Here is a 17,750-nt window from a genome sequence, read left to right as displayed (position 1 = left end):
CTCTCCTATGGTAAGGCTTTGTAAATAACATGCAAATGACTACCGTAATCAAAAAAGAGTGAGTCGTCTATTTTTTTATTTTTTTAAAAGGCCACCAAATCAAGATCCCACAGCTCGAAACCCACCAAGAAGATTGGCTCTCCAAAAACAGACAAGAGGTCTACTGGTGACAAAGCCATGAAAACAGATGTGGACTTCCTCAGTGCTGCAGCCGTGCAGAACCTGTACTACATCGCTCACAATGCAGCCGCCTGCCTGGAGATAAGAGGGTATGGCTTGTCCAAGGACAAGAGAAAAATAAGAAAAAACAAGAAAAGGAAGAAAAAGTAAATATGAGTGAAGGGGATTTTTAATCCAGTCAAGTATTTGTGCCTTTATTGGTGTCTACATTTGCTTCAACTAAAACAAAAGCAACTTTATTGGAAGCTGAATACGTTCAAATTGTTTCGTCATGCGATCAGAACATATGTGCCGAGCCGGTAACAAACTGGATTTACAAAAGCAAATGTGTACATTTTAAATCCAGCTCGCTTGTAAAAATACAAGTAACAAAGTAACATTTCTGTGAAACCTGTTTCAGGCACTGTCATTATACTCCGTACATATAAAGTATATCAAATGTACAATTGTTACACCACCCTGTGAAATAAATAGATGTTCTGCAGAGTGCATATTCTTGATGGAAACATCCTTCAACGTTCAGTCACTCAGGCGGTTTCTTCTTGGCCTCCACGTCTTTCTTGAACGCTTCGATTTTTTTGGCTATGTTTGGTACCTTAAAAACAAAACCCAAATGCAATGTCGACCAAAATAGCCAACACACTGAACACAATGGAGCATTGTGGCCTTGGAGGAGGTAGTCGTCAACTTACATCGTAGTTCTGAGCGAGGTACATCCCCACAACGTTGCCCAAGGTGAATCCAGCCTGAAAGATGACCACACATCAATTTTAAAGGCATCAAGCAGCATTCGGGTTCATATAGTCATGTTAGATTTTCGAAGACTGACCAAGTAACACTGTTGAGCTTTTAATGTAACAATTATGCTAGCCATCATTTAACTCCCGTAAATCGTCGATGAAGTACAAAAGTTGGTTTCACTCACCAAGAACTGTAACATAGTGCAATAATAATGGCTTTAAGATGTCAGACTTTTGACTTTGGGAGGGGGAAAAAAGGTAGTTATTACAGCTTAAAAGCGACCCACACAAACTATCTACGTCTGTCAAAGATAGGCTGTCATAAACAATGCGCGTACGCATGCGCGGGATTTGAAGCCAACGTTCGGAGAGCAGGTTCTGTAGTCCTTTTCTCAGTTTGGGCCTCAAGCGAGTGTTGCGACAGAAACTACAACTCCATCGCCCCGAAGTCCCAAGTGCAGCTGCTGTTGTCGCAATGGTGGCGGCGCCGAGACATTGAATGACTTTGGTTCCATCACAAAAAAAAAAAAAAAACAAAGCCGGCGAATTCGTCTTTTTGCAAAACCGAGGACATGGAGGCGCTTATTCCCGTCATTAACAAGCTCCAGGATGTGTTCAACACTGTGGGAGCGGATATTATTCAGCTACCGCAGATAGCTGTGGTGGGGACCCAGGTAAAACGCTCCGATAACGTTAAACTGTCAGGCACCTGGTGATAATAATTCAGCTAGCCAATGTTCATTAATTCTGAATTTCAGTGCAACATAACGGACATAAATGACACGGACGTACAAACGTAGGAGTGCTTTCAAGTCCCCCTTGGCAAAAACTGATAACCTTCATTCTGTGCTAATTTAAGAATCATATCACCACCCTGTTGGCCTAAAGAGGCCACTACTGGAGTAAAAGACCGGTGCATTTATCGGTTTCATCATCATCATCATCATCAGCAACCTGTGAAAGAACCAGTTACTACTTTCTTATTAGGTATTTTATGACTTTTTTTTTTGGACTGACCGAGTGATGCTAATTCTGGTTTGGCATTTGGGAACTTGCCCCTTTGCCTATTTTCTGTTATTTGCTAAAAAAAATAAAAATCAAAAACCCTCACCTATTTTCTGTTTTGTGCTCAGGCCATCTGTTGAGGAGCATATAGGTCACGGGTGTCAACATTTTTTTGTCGTGGGCCACATTGTAGTTATGGCTTCCCTCAAAAGGCCATTATGACTTTGATTTAAATGAATTATCGCCTCATATAATCACATATACACAACAAATGGTGTTGGATAACTAGCTTTGAAATCACAAGCCAATAAAAAAACTTATTACATTTCTTTTAAAAGTGGGATTAGTAACCCCCCCCAAAAATGCTTGCAATATCTTCATGTTATTACAAGTAAAAAAAAATTGCAATTTTAGTATTTTCGCAAGAAACATGAAGTCGACGCAGATGATTTGCTTTCGTGGGCCACATAAGATGATGTGGCAGGCAGGATCTGGCCACCGGACCACGAGTTTGAAACCTATGGGACAGGCAATTCGAACCCCTTTTAGGGAGGGCATCAATAAATCGCATATTCTCACAACTCACGGCAGGCCTCGATCCCGATCCCAATCACCTATTTACGTTTTTTTGTGCTCTCTCTGTAATGCCCTATGATTGCAAATGCTAAAATAGTACAGTAGAACCTTGAATAAAACCAAAATGTATGAAAACCGACGCAATATTTCCCTGTGACCATGTTATAAATTGTTCGCACCCTCTATTGGTAAAAAGTGTATACTTCAGCGTCCTTGGTTCCCTTGAAAAGCGGCATATCAATCTTACCATCATCTTTATCCGTCATTTCACCTTCTCTGTGCTTGTTACGTCTGCAGAGCAGTGGCAAGAGTTCCGTCCTGGAAAGCCTGGTGGGCCGTGACCTGCTCCCCCGCGGAACCGGCATCGTCACCAGGCGGCCTCTCATCCTCCAGCTGGTCCACGTCGATCCGGGAGATGTCCGCAAAAATGACGACATGGGTAGGGGCCAACTTTTCACAACCCCCTCCTTCCAGAGGAGACCCTTTGGGGTTCTCCAGTCCCTTCCTGTCCTTTTTTTTTTTTTTTTTTGTGTGTTCTCGATCTTTTCCACCTCACTTTTTGGTGTCCTGTCAATGAAGTTTTGTTGTTGTTGTTCAATCACTTGCAGATTCCAGTGTGTGGAAAAGCTCCATAAAGGTGCATGGTAGTAATCACGTTAATTAATGTATCCACCTACCTTCACTCGTCAGTACACTCGTTTTGATCGTCAGTTTTAGTAGACCCCCTTTTCCTGCCCCATGTGATGGCCAAGCATCCCACACACAATAGTTGCCAGTCATATTCATGTCTTAAATTGTTTTTGCCCTAAAATATTCCCTCGTGTTATACAGGCAGAGAAGGCGAAGAGTGGGGGAAGTTTCTGCACACCAAAAATAAGGTGAAGTTTGGTGTGATTTAAAACATGACTCAGTAATCACCCTTTTTTCCATGTATTAATTTTTTGTTTTCAGCTCTACACTGATTTTGATGAAATCAGGCAAGAAATAGAAGCTGAAACAGAGCGAGTGTCAGGGAATAACAAGGTGAGATTTTTTTTTTTTTTTTTTTTTACTGCATCACTCATTAAATGAAATTCCACAGCGAAAGCCTGGAATGAGATTTAAACCGAGAACCTAAAAATTGTGAGGCAGAGGTTCTAACCACCAGGTCCACCGTGCTGCCCTAATGTATTTCCCATGCCATTTAAATGGATTTAAATTCATAACCCTATCTGCCACTACTAATTTGCTTGATGATTTGATGTCACATACGTAATTAATTGGCAAGGTTTATTTTTCCCTCCTGTGTAGGGCATTAGTGATGAGCCCATTCATTTGAAGATATTTTCCCCCCACGTTGTCAACCTCACTCTGGTGGACCTGCCTGGCATCACCAAGGTAAGACAGCCCTGCTATAAACCGAGCATACGCACGTCTTAACGTGAGAAATCCCCATTTTGTCGCAGGTGCCCGTGGGAGATCAGCCCAAAGACATCGAGATCCAGATACGAGATCTCATCCTGAAGCACATCTCCAACCCCAACTGCATCATATTAGCTGTCACCGCCGCCAACACTGATATGGCGACATCTGAAGCCCTCAAGGTGGCCCGTGAGGTGGACACTGACGGTAAAGCCCAAAATCAGTTCCCTTTGAAAAGGCATTCTCAAAGTGTGAGACGTGAAATAACTTGTGACCAATCCCTGGATATCATACAAGTAAAACCTCATTACGTTTGACCCACCAGGCAGGAGGACATTGGCCGTGGTGACCAAACTGGACCTGATGGACGCTGGTACTGATGCCATGGACGTGCTGATGGGTCGAGTCATTCCCGTCAAACTGGGCCTCATCGGCGTGGTCAACAGGTTAGCATCACACCCTCCTTTGCAAACATTCAGCATCGGGAGAGAAGTGCTCTGATACATGGATCAATATGTCTTGTTTATTTATGGCATATGACTGTAATCAGAGCATGGCTTTTATACCCAGCAATAGATATTCATAATGAATATGCCCGAAGCAGCATTGGTGTACTGTCTAGGGAGAATAGAATGCTGTTAATCACCTGATGTTTACAGGAGCCAGCTGGACATCAACAATAAAAAGTCTGTGGCTGACGCAATCCGTGACGAACATGCTTTCCTGCAGAAGAAGTATCCCTCGCTTGCTAACAGGAACGGGACCAAATACCTGGCCAGGACCCTTAATAGGTCAGGGGATTGTCCATCTTGTGTCTCGTGTGGAACCAATGTACTATGTTGAAGTGAGTGGAGGAGCTTCATATAGTCAGGCCATAGCCTTGTCTAACAGAAAAAAGTGCTTCTTTGTCTCTGTTCCACACAAATAGCGAAAGGGGGACTGGGGGGTGGGGGCACTTTATATTATAAAATTGTCAAGGAATAATACCAAATAAAGTCAATTTAAAAAAAAAACAAAAACAGGATTATTAGTTCAACTGACACATTTTACCAACACTGTAAGGTGGTGAAAAAGCTTTAACATTTACAGATGTTTTGTAACATGAAACACATTTTCTTGTGTGGAAAACTATTTGAAGAGCAAAGCCCCTTATTTGCTCAACATTCGAAAGGGTCTCGTAGGTAATTTTCCGGACATTGAGACGGCGAAGCTTGACTGCATATCTGCCTTCGTAACGAGAGCACACGCCCCTTCCCCTTCAGACTACTGATGCATCACATCCGCGACTGTCTGCCGGAGCTCAAGACGCGGATCAACGTGCTGGCCGCCCAGTACCAGTCCCTGCTCGGCAGCTACGGCGAGCCCGTGGAGGACCAAAGCGCCACCTTGCTCCAGCTCATCACCAAGTTCGCCACCGAGTACTGCAACACCATCGAGGGCACGGCCAAGTACATCGAGACGGCAGAGCTGTGAGCGTCAAAACAAAATGTTATCATTTAATAATGTGGCCCGTGTGAATATCACAGCTGATATCTCCCTCGCTGCCCCTTGTCAGGTGCGGCGGAGCCCGAATCTGTTACATATTCCACGAGACTTTTGGCCGAACGTTGGAGTGCGTCGATCCCCTGGGAGGCCTCAGCACCATCGATATCCTGACGGCCATAAGGAACGCGACCGTCAGTACTGCTTCACTTCGAGCTTTTTAGAAGTTACGAATGGCTGACCTTTGTCCTTCGGATCCTCCATCAGGGCCCTCGCCCGTCTCTGTTCGTGCCCGAGGTCTCCTTCGAGCTGCTGGTGAAGAAGCAGGTGAAACGCCTGGAGGAGCCCAGTCTGCGTTGCGTGGAGCTGGTCCACGAGGAGATGCAGAGGATCATCCAGCACTGCAGCAACTACAGCACGCAGGTTGTCGCGTTTCCATGGAGGGCGCGTATCTGCTTCTTGTTATCTTATTGAGATTCTGCTGCTCAACCTGAGTTTTCTACCAGGAGCTGCAGAGATTCCCGAAGCTCCATGAGGCCATCGTGGAAGTCGTCACTTCCCTCTTGAGGAAGAGACTGCCCATCACTAATGAGATGGTATCATCACATTCATCCTTTCTTCTTCTTTTCATGGACATGATAAAGGCATTTTGCGGCGAGGCATTTTTCGCTTGATTGTTGGAATATACTGCATATAAGGGACATTCCAACGAATTGGTGCCATTTGCTTGTTTTAACTCTCAAAACCTGCTTAACTCACTGTTTTTTTTTCGTCTTTTTCTTTCAACTTTAAATCTGATATTACACATTGAGCTCCTCAAAATTTCATTCAACTTTTTTTTTTTGGTCATTGTTTTATTGTACTGAAACTCCTCAATTTGATTAACATGATTGAAAGTCACAGAAGTTAGATTTTAGCCTAGAATTAGTAAATATAGCCAAATGGAATTTGGCTAATAGCATGTTGACACTGAGCACATTACAGTGATCCAGCAAAAAAATATTTTAAAAATAAACAAATCAAATAACAAAAGTAATTTAGGTAACAGGACTATGCTGAGAGTTTACCCCCCCCCCCCCCCCACCAAAAAAAAGGATTTAAATTATTATATTTCAAGGTAAAGTCTAATTTTCTACTGTTCAAGGTAGTTTTCATTCATCTTTTAAATTGTATTTATTACATATGCAATCAGATACATGTGCAGGACACTTTGTTTATGTCCCATATATGATTTGTGTCGCTGAAACTTGTTTGAATGTTAAATTTAAGCACAAGCTATTGCCTTGTTGCCCTGTTCTATTAGGTCCACAACTTGGTTGCCATTGAGCTGGCCTACATCAACACAAAGCATCCAGACTTTGCAGACGCCTGCGGGGTGATGAACAACAACATTGAGGTGAGGTGTGCCCTTGCCTCGAGATATACCCCAAAATACACCCCTTTAAATTATTGAACACTTTTTGTTATAAAGACAATACAGTGTATTGCTGCAGATGTAGAAACGTAATCATAGGTAGCCGCTTGACTCATTCTAAATCTCAGCTTGTTAGTTACAGTTGTACTTTCATATATTTTACTATAAAAGCATAGTTGGTGACTTTGCTTTAATTTTTGTAGTCTTGTGTGATGAGTAAGAGAACTTGGTGTGTTCTATTCCAATTCCTGCTTTTGTGTGTTTAGGAGCAACGGCGAAACCGGATGAGGGAGCTGCCCACCGCTGTGCCAAGGGATAAGGTAATATTCAAACAAGGCTTTGGAGATGTTATAACAAGAGTCCAAAAGCTTAATTTATGTTTAAAGCAACTCCAAAAGGGTGACCAAATCCTACATGTTCTTTCTCTCCTCAAATGACTCTGGACTGCAAACCCCTCTCTGTCTCTCCATATTTGTCCCCCACTTCTCTCTCTGTCGCTCCATCCCTCGCTCATTCGATCCCTCTCTCCATTCCTGCTCTCAAATTGCTGCCAGTCTCTTGGCAAAGGCCCGGCTGCGGTTTCTGGCGAGCCCGCCGCGTCCGGAGCAGGTGCGAATGGTGCCAAGGTGGGCAGCTGCTGGCTCCGCGCCTGGCCGGCTGTGTCAATGGGTGGATGGCTTGGCTTGTACCCAAATCTTTATTTCCTGATGTCGTGCTCTTTTCGTACCCCCGCCGACCCCGACCTTTGTGGACTTGCACTAACAACGTGTGTTTCCTCCAGTAATGACCCATCACCCTTCTTTTTCCAAACTCTTGGTTTTGTTTCACATTCCAAGTCCGTGTGAAGTGCAGAACTTCACAGTCGTGACAATGGACTGTACAGTGGACCTCAATGCTGTTTTATTATTTTTTATGTTAGCTTCTTCTGATATATTTTCCTTTTTGACTGCACTATGATGACATGATGCTGTCCCCTTCTTAATGGTGTCTGAAAGCTTCATGTCGATGCTCCTTTTTTGATGCGAGGCTCCAGCAGCCGGGCCGCAGGGCGACGCGGACAGCACAGGCACCTGGAGGGGGATGCTCAAGAAAGGAGAGGACGGACCCGGCTCGGGCCCGGGAAGCCCTCTTAAAGGAGCCGTCAACTTGCTGGATGTGGTGACTTGTCCTCTTTGTCCTCCTCTCCTGATCCGTTAGGAGGAGTATTGTTTGCCGAATGATCTCTCTCTTTGAACTTGTAGCCGGTGCCGGTAGCCAGGAAGCTGTCGTCACGTGAGCAGCGGGACTGCGAGGTCATCGAACGCCTCATCAAGTCCTACTTCCTTATTGTGCGCAAGAACATCCAAGACAGGTAAGGAGATGCATGACAACGATAACTGTCGCGCTGCAGCCCGGTCAGCCTCCAGAGAATGGCTTTGGGACAGTACAACTCATTAAACATCCTCTATTTTATTTCAATGTATTATTGTGTGAATGCTTATTCTGCAATCTACACCATTACAATTTACCATCCCAACAGCAACACATTCCCAAAATTCCCACATTTTCCATAGTTCCATTCCATTTCCCCCCCCTCCAAAATTAGTGATTCATTCCCAATGAGAAGTCCACAAAATAGTTCATCATTTCCATTCCACATTGAAAATGTTCAGCTCATTCAGAATTTTAAAAACATTCCAAAAATTCCCACATTTCCCGCATTCTGTTTTCCACATTAAAATTCCCAAATAAGACAATCTATATTCCATCCTCCTTCAACATTGAAAAATACCACATTCCCCAAATTCCGCATTTTTACAGTAAAATTCCAGATAATTTCCACATTAAAATGCCCACATTTAGACATATTCCACATTGTTCTCTGCTCCTTCAAAATTTCCTGATTGGTTGAAACCATTCCAACTACAAAATACTTTCCACATTCCAATATTACTCGATATCAATTCACGGCATTTCTACAGAAATTGCATCGCCCTGTTATTTTTGATGATGTCATTTCCAATGACCGCTGACTGGCTCCAACCACTCAATCTGCTCCTCAGCGTACCCAAGGCAGTGATGCACTTCCTGGTCAATCACGTGAAGGACAGCCTCCAGAGCGAGCTGGTGGGTCAACTCTACAAGTCGGGCCTCCTCAACGATCTGCTGACTGAGTCGGAGGACATGGCCCAGCGCCGCAAAGAAGCGGCCGACATGCTGCAGGTAAAACATGCCAGACTCCAGCATGTCCCCGAAGAAGCAATAGAAAGTTCCGTAACGGTCCCTTTGCTGTTTCTTTGTGTTTTTTGTGGTTGCAGGCGTTGCAGAAAGCCAGCCAGGTGATCGCTGAGATCAGGGAGACTCATCTGTGGTGAACTGGAAGATGCTAGAAGAATGCACTGAACCCTGCCGTAAAAGTAAATTATTAAATGAAATTAACAAACTCATGTACCTTCAAGACGCGCACGCTTTGAAGAGAATGCAAATGTAAATACAGTATGTTGTTGTGATCATGCGAGGCCTGTCGTGACACAATGTGATGACATTGTGACATTTTATTTATCGTCGCTGGACAAAGCTGTCAAAAAGTGATGTGGTCAATAAAAAAAAGATGCACTGACAAAAACGCTTTCAGTGGGGTCCGGGTGGGGATTGCATCGCCTGTGGAAAAATGAGCCGGCAAGCCGTCACCAATTTGCTCAGTTTACATTCCCAGCAAGCTTCTGGACGATACGAAAGGAGGGTAAGGACACCTGATGTGACTTTCACCTTACTTATGCTTCCAGTTCTTGACGTTTTGTGTCTGCAGTTATCACAGCCCGATTTGACTGAACACGCTGGCAATGTACGAGTCTGCCATCGTGCAGGTAAAAGCTTTCAATTCTTGCTCACCTCCACCTGGTGGCGAGAAAGCGTCCTTAAGCCCCTGGATTTCAGACGTCACAATCCACACAATAACCACCCCTTCACAAGTTTCTCCGCCCATGACTTTACAGCTAGTCTCTTCGCAAGTACGATCATGTCAAAGCTTATAGGTAAGCAGAGCTGTAGTGTTGGCACAGGTTAGTTTCATCTCGCAGCGTTCATCTACTTCCGATTGATTGGGGGAGTTTCGTCATTCACTACCACAAACATGCACCTTTCACTCGCGCTGGAATTAGACAATTTGTTCACGTCAATGGTTAGATTGCATCTGCTTTATTTGTAACACCTTTATTTACTTTAAAACAACACAAAAAATAAGGACAAATGCACAACAGAGACAAGCAACAACGGCATAAAATCTCAATGACTCCTTACTCCACAGGTAGAAAAACTTTGTTTTTTTGTTTTTTGTTTTTTTTTTTGTTGCTGGCTGCTGTTTAAGTCCTGTAAGTGTTTTTTCTGTGTTTATAATGAGCAGCGTCAAATATTCCCCCAAAGTTCTTTCTGGTCAGTGCCCCTTTTCTCATCAGAGCTCTGCATGAGGACTCTCATCCGTCTCAGATACTGCCGGCTCCTCTTCTTGGTCTGAGGACACAATAATGATTTAGACACGACAACAAACTTCTATTATCCTTCAAGAGTGACACGAACCCTCTTGTGGCTTTTGGACACACTCTCCTTCTTTGTCCTCATAGCTGGCGGCGCAGACGCACTTGTAGCTGCCTTTGGTGTTGGCACACTGCTGGTGCTCCTTTGTGCACGCCGACTCTCTGTGGGAGCACTCATCGATATCTAGCGGGAAACCAAGACGAGTGAATATAAACTATCAATCCAGCCATCCATTTGCTGTACTGCTTATCCTCACTGCCAGTACACTTATTTCCTTCTCAAAAACAAAAAAACACCAACAACATTTCTGGATCATCGTTATTCTCAACAACTACAAATATAATAGAAATATGTACCTTTTAAAAATATAAATCTTTATAACTTCTGATGACACCACACAAACCTGTGCAGGTGCCCTCAGTGTCTTGGTAGCCCCTGGCGCACGCCCCGGCACTTGTCTGCACCGGCTCCAGTGCAGCCCGCGCACTCTTCCTCACAACCTGAGGCGACAAAAGAGCTCATTGTGAGCTCAATTTGAGTGAACTGAGATGTGCAGGTTGACCTTTGCAGGAGTAGGAGCCTTCTGTGTTGATGCAGTATTGATCTTCTTGACATGGAGGTGAGTCTTTGGAGCACTCGTCTACATCTGAAATCACATCCGATGTTGAAATACTTTTGGCGATGTATTAATACTCCGTTTCTTACTTGAATTTTACCAATGCAGGATTCCTGGTCATCTTCCACCCAACCATCCTTGCACTCGTTGCAGTCCCGATCGGTCGCCCCGCTGCACGTCTTGCAGGAGGAATGGCATTCTAATGGCAGAGGAGATGCTCATTATTCAGTGAACGATAACAATCGGTGTGGTAAATAGGTAGGTGACGTGTCGCACCCGTGCACAGGGAAAAGGAGTCGTTGCGCACTTCGTTAAAGTAGCCGTCGATGCAGTCCAGGCAGAAGTCCCCCGTGTACTCGACGTCGCACGTGCACTTGCCGTCCCCTCCGCGGGTTCCGTCGCCGTCGCACTTGCCGTTCCCGTGACACGGTTTCTCGGGGCCTCCGACGCAAGCTTTGACAAACACACAGACAAAAAAAAAAAAGAAAAACGCTACTGCAACTTACGTTTGTGGTTTATGGCGGTGATACCCGACATTGGACAATTCAAATGTACTATTTTTGGCCAACATTGAGACCAGTTGTACAATTTCCTCACCATTGCAGTCAGGTCCAAATGTGCCTTTCGGACAGCACACTTCGATGGTATCAATGCAGAACCACTTATGCAAATCAGGATGTTTCGTTTTCCTGCATTTGCGACCGCAGACAATAAGATGATAAACAGAGTGAGCAGATGTTTTGACCAACATTCCGAGTCGACTCCCACGGACCTTTTAAACCACCACGTCTCAAACTGCTCCTCGTGCTCTTCGAGCATCCGGTTGCACTCGAAGCTGCTACTGTCGCACAACCCCTCCACGATCTCCATCAGTCGGATTTCACTGGAAGAAGCGGCGTCAAGGGATATGTGCTCGTTAAAACAATTATACATTTTCATGCTCATCCGATTTGTCAAGCTCAACGGTACACTTTTTAGGGGTTATTTTGTGTCACAACATATTTGGCGCAACACCGTGACAGACACTCAAGCCCCCTGGTGAATATCCATCCATCCATCCATCCATCCATCCATTTTCTGAGCCGCTTATCCTCACTCGGGTCGCGGGCGTGCTGGAGCCTACCCCAGCTGTCATCGGGCAGGAGGCGGGGTACACCCTGAACTGGTTGCCAGCCAATCGCAGGGCACATACAAACAGACAACCATTCGCACTCACATTCACACCTACGGGCAACACGCAGGCACGGGGAGACCATGCAAACTCCACACAGTCGGGGCCGGGGATTGAACCCGGGTCCTCAGAACTGTGAGGCTGACGCTCTAACCAGTCGGCCTGGTGAATATATTTTGAAAATATTGATCAATCTTTTACAATTAAAGTAACAGGTGACAGGGTTTGCTCAAGAGTACATGGTAAATGGTCAAGAACATATGTAATATTGCAATTATATATGGTTGATCGTGTGGTTTAGTTGAGATGACCTGGAGTTTGGTCTCACCTCGTCTCATATTTGGACAATTTCCTCTCTTCCCAGGCCGTGTTGCCCCCACCAAAATTTTGCTTTGCAGTTCTCTCATAGCCCTAAAAATACATCCAAACATCAAAAATACAAGATATGGGAGAACAGGGGAGTGTTTCCTACACGCTCGCTTACCTTTTGAAAATTGTCAGTAATCCGTTGGCAGGTCACACAAGCGCTTTTTAAATCCCTCTTCGCGTTCGTGACTTGTAAAAGTAAAACAAAACAGGACAAAAGCCCGAGAAGTCGCCGATGTGGACCCGTGGGCAGCATTTCACTGTTTCATTAGGGCACACAATAAAATCCACCCCACAACGAACTTGCTACTTTTGGTGCGCTGCCCACAGCGGATTAGCTGTACGGTCTTCTAGTAGAAATAAGCATTAGCGTTTAAATACAACGCGTAAATAAGGTAGTATTTACATGCCGGCTGAGGAAAAGATGCACGACTTGTAGTTTTCCGCTTCAGCCACTTCGCTCGAATTGTGGCGTGTGGCGATTGGCTCTTTGTGCCTGTCAATCAAACGGACAGCCAATCACCTCCCGCCACGCTCGGGACAAGGAACGCATTTCTCACGTGGAAGATTCAAGAAGGTGAAATAAAATTGGGAGAAATTCTCATTTTCCCCCAAAATTTGATTTTATTTCAAATGAATATTGTCTTTAAAAAAAAAAAAAAAAAATCACCGATACAAAAAACAATACGTACAGGTCAAATCCGGTCTAAACCGGATGTATTGACCATCCTGCAGCTGTCATGGCTGAAACAAATCATGTTTTGGGGCTTCCACTTCTACTTTTATTAACGTCCGTGGTGCTGTTACACTTATTTATCTGTCCGTTCACCAAAGTTGAAGAAAGCTTCAATTTGCAAGCGGCCCACGACCTCCTGTATCACACATTTGACTTTGACAAGGTAGGGAGTAGCAGCTAGTGCAGAGGAAGCTAATAAGCTAGGCTACCATTGTACACAGAAGTCACCCGACACATTTTTGTTCAATCATATGATGACAACGTCATGTAACTAGCAAAGTGTGAACGTGTAACTGAACCGAAAGGCTGTGGAACTAATAGAAAGACTGAGATGAATGTAAATTGATCAAATGTATCCAGTCACTTGGTCATTTTCACATGGAAAATATGGAATTAGGCTAAAATTGGGATTTCTTAGAATCAGTGTCACAAATAGTAGTGAATACTGAAAATGTGGGACTTTTTAAGGTGACATCATTTCCAGTGGGATTTATTATTTATTTATTTGGGTCATGGAAAATAAGGAATTGTGGGAATTTGGAAAATGTAAAAAAAAAATAGTTGCCCAGGTGTCCTGAAAGAGCAAAATATATGGATGAATTAAAAGTGTCAAAGTTTTTGGACAAAATGTGTCATAATTATAATAAAATTACTTTTTGTAAATCATCCTAATTAATAAACTTGAATGAATCGATGTATATCTTTTTTAATGTGCACTGTTATTGCTGGTGTCTTCCAGTATGACCACCATGAGTTCCCTGGTGTGGTTCCACGAACCTTCATTGGTCCCCTGCTCATCTGCATCCTTTGCTCCCCTGTTGTGTTTCTGTCTTCTCTGCTGAATGCGCCGAAGTTCTCCACACAGCTCATCGGTACATCACTTGCATCTCGCCCAGTTGTCAAAACTCCGTCTCACAATGTTGTTTTTTGCCCGTTCTGTTCAGTCCGAGCCTCTCTAGGAGTGTGCGTGATCGCTGCGCTATGGCACATGCGACGAGAGGTGAGGAGGCAGTTTGGCTCCACGGTGGCGCTCCTCTTCTGCCTGATGTGCGCATCTCAGTTTCACCTCATGTTCTACAGCACCAGGACGCTCCCGAATGTCTTTGCGCTACCAATTGGTAAGCTGTGCCACTGTGAAAATGAATAGGATTCTTTTGAGTACGGTGAACTAGTGGTTAGCACGTCTGTCAGGCGAGAGGTCCTGGGTTTGAATCTCGGCCCTGATGCTCCTATGTGGGGTTTGGATGTTCTCCTCGTGCTTGCGTGGGTTTTCTCCCGGTACTCTGGTTTCTTCGCACAGCCAAAGAACATGTATGTTAGGTTTATTGAAGACTCTAAATCAGTGGTGTCTCAAGTCATCTGTGGCCCACAGCATATTCCAATACTAGAATTAAACATGGCTCGGACCAAGAGGTTAACACATTTTAATTACAAATTAAAATAATAATAAATCAAATAAAAAATGTGAAATAAAAATCTACAAAAAAAGGTTGAATGTCACAAGATATTACACTTTGTATTTTAGTTTTAAAATGTGGGGGGGAAAAAAGTTTTACGAATATTTGACACACATTTAGAATTGCACAAATGTTTGAATGTTACAAGAAATAATGCTATTTTGCCTTTTTTTAATTTAAGAAATGTTTAAATTTACATTATGTGAATTTTACAAGAGATGTAGTTTTGCTGTTTTTAATTTAAGAAATCGTTTTATTTAACAAATAAAAAATAAAGTTCAATCTCAAGATATCACATGAATACAAAACTTTTTGCTTTGTCACCAATAAAAAAAATGTAATTTAGAAAGGATATCACACTGTTGTTTTAAGTTGAAAATATAAATGTTAAAAAGTTGAACGTGACACAGGATTAAACCTTGTATTTTGAATTTTCAAAAATTAAAAAAAACATGTTTAATAAAAAAAATATATATATTTTTAAATTGTAAAATATCCGGATGTTACAAGATACTTTTTTTTTTTTTTAACAGTATTTTGCTTTTTTTTTTTATTTAAGAAACTCTGTTTGACTTCTTTTTATTTAACAAATCAATAAAAGAAAAGTTTGTTACTCATTACTAGTTAATATTTATTACTTTCACTAATACAAAAAACCTTTTGCTTTGTCACTGTTCACATTGACAAAAAAAAAAGTGCATTGAATGTAAAAAAATATCACACTTCATATTGTATGTAAATGAAAAAAGAAACAAAGGCTCGGTAAAAATTTGCCACACATTTAAAATTGCACAAAATTTGAAAGATACTATTTCACTCTAATTTGATACTTTTCATTTCAGAAATAAATTATTGCTTTTATCAAACCAATAATTAGAAACATTTAAATGTTGCAAGATATCACATGAATAATGTTTTGCTTTGTCACTAATAACATTAATCTGAGTAGTAGACTGTGATTGATTTAGATTTGTGATTGATTTAGTTGATTTATTTTTTGAAATACACTGTTCATTTTGTCTCCAAGTCCTTGTTGCATTCACCTCTTGGATGTCTAACAAACACGGTAGCTTCATCAGCCTCTCCGCCTTCGCCATCATTGTGTTCCGATCGGAGCTCTGCATCTTTCTGGGTCTCATGTTGGTAATATCACTGTTGAGCAGAAAGCTTGGCCTACTGGAACTTCTTTACTATGCCGTTCCTGCTGGATTGCTCTCAATGGGTAAGTGAGAGACTAGCAGTATGCATTTAGTTTGCCATATTTGGAGCAAGTTTTGGATTTTGTATGTTTTTGCAGCTCTGACTGTGGCGATTGACACTTTCTTTTGGAGAAAACCTTTGTGGCCAGAAGGTCAGGTGTTATGGTACAATACCATTCTCAACAGAAGTTCCAACTGGGGAATATCCTTTACTCTATACCGTTATTTGTATTAAACACTAATGCCTGATATCCTGTAAACCAACTACCCATTTTCACAATAAGCAGTGGGTAAAAACACCAGTGTGGGAGGGGTAAAACTATTGGGGGGAAAAAAAACCTCTGAGGACAAGCGCTATCTAAAATGGAATGGACATATTTTCGGAATTCATATTTAGTGTCTCCTTGACTCCTCTTTCAAACCTCACCCTTTCTCTGGTATTTTTACTCTGCTTTGCCCCGCGGCCTCGGCTGCACGCTGCCGTTCGTCCCCTTGGGGCTCCTTGACCGGCGGACGAGGCTCCGGCTGCTGCCCGCCGTCGCCTTCATCCTCGTCTACTCGCTGCTGCCACACAAAGAGCTGCGTTTCATCATATACACTTTCCCCGTGTTCACTCTGGTGGCTGCTCGAGGCTGCTCGTTTATGTTCGTACATACAAACAACATGGAATCTTAATGGGGGGGGGGAAACGTGCCACAACATATTGCTTTTTCTCTTGTAGTTTGAACAACTACCATAAATCTTGGATGTATAAACTGGGTTCGGCTGTAGTGGTGTGCCAGCTGTTGATGAACGGCGCGTACTCCGGTCTTTGCCTCTACGTTTCCCATCACAATTACCCAGGAGGCCGAGGGATGCAGGAACTACACAGGCTGTTGCCAGCCACGGCAGGTAGGAATTACCTGTAGACCAGGAGAGTGCAAACTTTTGTGCTAAAGCACCACATTTGATTTTTAAAACAGGCATATGGGCCATATTATTATATTGGGTAAAAAATTAAATAAAAAGCATATTGTGATGATGCAGTAGATGTGTGAATGTCACTTCTTGCATATCTTAAAAAATGTCTTGTATTCAAGTGTATTTTGTAATCACACATTTGGAATGGACCTTGATTTCATTGTATCTCCACCATACAATGACAGAAAATGTAAATGCTTACTGGGCCTGATTAAAGAGCAGAGCGGGCCTTACTTGGCCCTACCCCTGCTTTAGATGGTATTGACAGATAAATCAATTGTTTTGCAACATATAAAATGCATGTCATCTTCTCAGACGTCTTTGTTCACATTGACACCTACACTGCCGAATCAGGAGTATCTCGCTTCTTGGAGCAGCACCAACACTGGAGGTTAGTGGATTGTTCATTTTTTAAAGCCAAAATTATGTTATACGTTTTTTTTTTTTTTTTTAACCCTTTTACTCAACAGATATGACAAACGTGAGGATTTGCACCCAGCAAGTCCTGACATGAAAATGTTCTCGCACCTCCTAATGGAGGCAAACGCCACAAAGATGGAGCTCCTCCAGGACACTCATCGGCCCCTGGCGTTCATACAAGGCTATGACGGCATCGCCTGCCACTTGTTTCACTTCCCTCCTTTTAGTGTGGCATTGACAAGAAAAACTGTACTGATGCAGAGGACCACGTTCAAGGGGTCTCATTAAGGAGTCAGGTGACCAGCAATCCCACTTATTTCCTCAGGGTTTACATGAAAGAAATGAGTATGTGTGAATCCTAAACCTTTTTGCTAGCATGAAGTGTTACTGAATGTGATTGAGTGGTTGGATATTGGTGGTATCTTCTAAAAAATATTCATAAAGATACTTTTTCTTATTCTCTTCTTTACTTTTGGACATGCATATTTTATATGGAAAAAATACAGCCTAGACG

At 42.9% G+C, this 17,750-nt stretch overlaps 4 protein-coding genes across 6 annotated transcripts; 2 read left to right on the top strand and 2 right to left on the bottom strand.

The window, feature by feature from the left end:
- Positions 1-59: 59 nt before the first annotated feature.
- Positions 60-1,237, bottom strand: stmp1 (short transmembrane mitochondrial protein 1). The gene is made up of 3 exons (XM_061667888.1): positions 1,106-1,237; positions 873-926; positions 60-775 (listed from the first exon to the last, which is right to left on the bottom strand). The coding sequence occupies exons 1-3, from the start codon at positions 1,118-1,120 to the stop codon at positions 704-706; spliced, it is 141 nt and encodes a 46-aa protein (XP_061523872.1). The 5' UTR covers positions 1,121-1,237; the 3' UTR covers positions 60-703.
- Positions 1,238-1,367: 130 nt separating this feature from the next.
- Positions 1,368-9,392, top strand: LOC133397004 (dynamin-1-like protein). 3 transcript variants are annotated; one of them, XM_061667369.1, is made up of 19 exons: positions 1,368-1,594; positions 2,799-2,940; positions 3,333-3,379; positions 3,453-3,524; positions 3,792-3,878; positions 3,947-4,109; positions 4,228-4,348; positions 4,562-4,693; positions 5,165-5,371; positions 5,458-5,578; positions 5,652-5,807; positions 5,891-5,980; positions 6,688-6,780; positions 7,065-7,118; positions 7,353-7,424; positions 7,825-7,956; positions 8,040-8,149; positions 8,841-9,000; positions 9,096-9,392. In XM_061667369.1, the coding sequence occupies exons 1-19, from the start codon at positions 1,493-1,495 to the stop codon at positions 9,150-9,152; spliced, it is 2,118 nt and encodes a 705-aa protein (XP_061523353.1). In that variant the 5' UTR covers positions 1,368-1,492; the 3' UTR covers positions 9,153-9,392. The 3 variants fall into 3 exon arrangements, with proteins under 3 accessions (XP_061523353.1, XP_061523351.1, XP_061523352.1); XM_061667367.1 differs by lacking the exon at positions 7,353-7,424; XM_061667368.1 differs by lacking the exons at positions 1,368-1,594; positions 3,333-3,379; positions 7,353-7,424 and having other exon boundaries at positions 2,925-2,940.
- A 564-nt stretch (positions 9,393-9,956) lies between these two features.
- Positions 9,957-12,929, bottom strand: creld2 (cysteine-rich with EGF-like domains 2). The gene is given in 11 exon segments (XM_061667789.1): positions 9,957-10,287; positions 10,354-10,494; positions 10,715-10,754; positions 10,756-10,811; positions 10,874-10,957; positions 11,028-11,126; positions 11,204-11,380; positions 11,525-11,616; positions 11,700-11,810; positions 12,427-12,509; positions 12,583-12,929. Coding segments are annotated over 11 exon segments (1,080 nt in total). The 5' UTR covers positions 12,721-12,929; the 3' UTR covers positions 9,957-10,228.
- Positions 12,930-13,169: 240 nt separating this feature from the next.
- alg12 (ALG12 alpha-1,6-mannosyltransferase) lies at positions 13,170-17,693 on the top strand. Its single transcript, XM_061667160.1, has 9 exons — positions 13,170-13,363; positions 13,940-14,072; positions 14,145-14,318; positions 15,685-15,879; positions 15,955-16,059; positions 16,278-16,500; positions 16,578-16,747; positions 17,132-17,207; positions 17,287-17,693. The coding sequence occupies exons 1-9, from the start codon at positions 13,205-13,207 to the stop codon at positions 17,522-17,524; spliced, it is 1,473 nt and encodes a 490-aa protein (XP_061523144.1). The 5' UTR covers positions 13,170-13,204; the 3' UTR covers positions 17,525-17,693.
- Positions 17,694-17,750: the final 57 nt, after the last annotated feature.

Source organism: Phycodurus eques, chromosome 22 (genome assembly GCF_024500275.1).
Source record: "Phycodurus eques isolate BA_2022a chromosome 22, UOR_Pequ_1.1, whole genome shotgun sequence".
NCBI classification, from domain to species: domain Eukaryota; kingdom Metazoa; phylum Chordata; class Actinopteri; order Syngnathiformes; family Syngnathidae; genus Phycodurus; species Phycodurus eques.
Note: the sequence above shows the minus strand (reverse complement) of the source record. Positions and strands in the feature narration are given on the sequence as shown.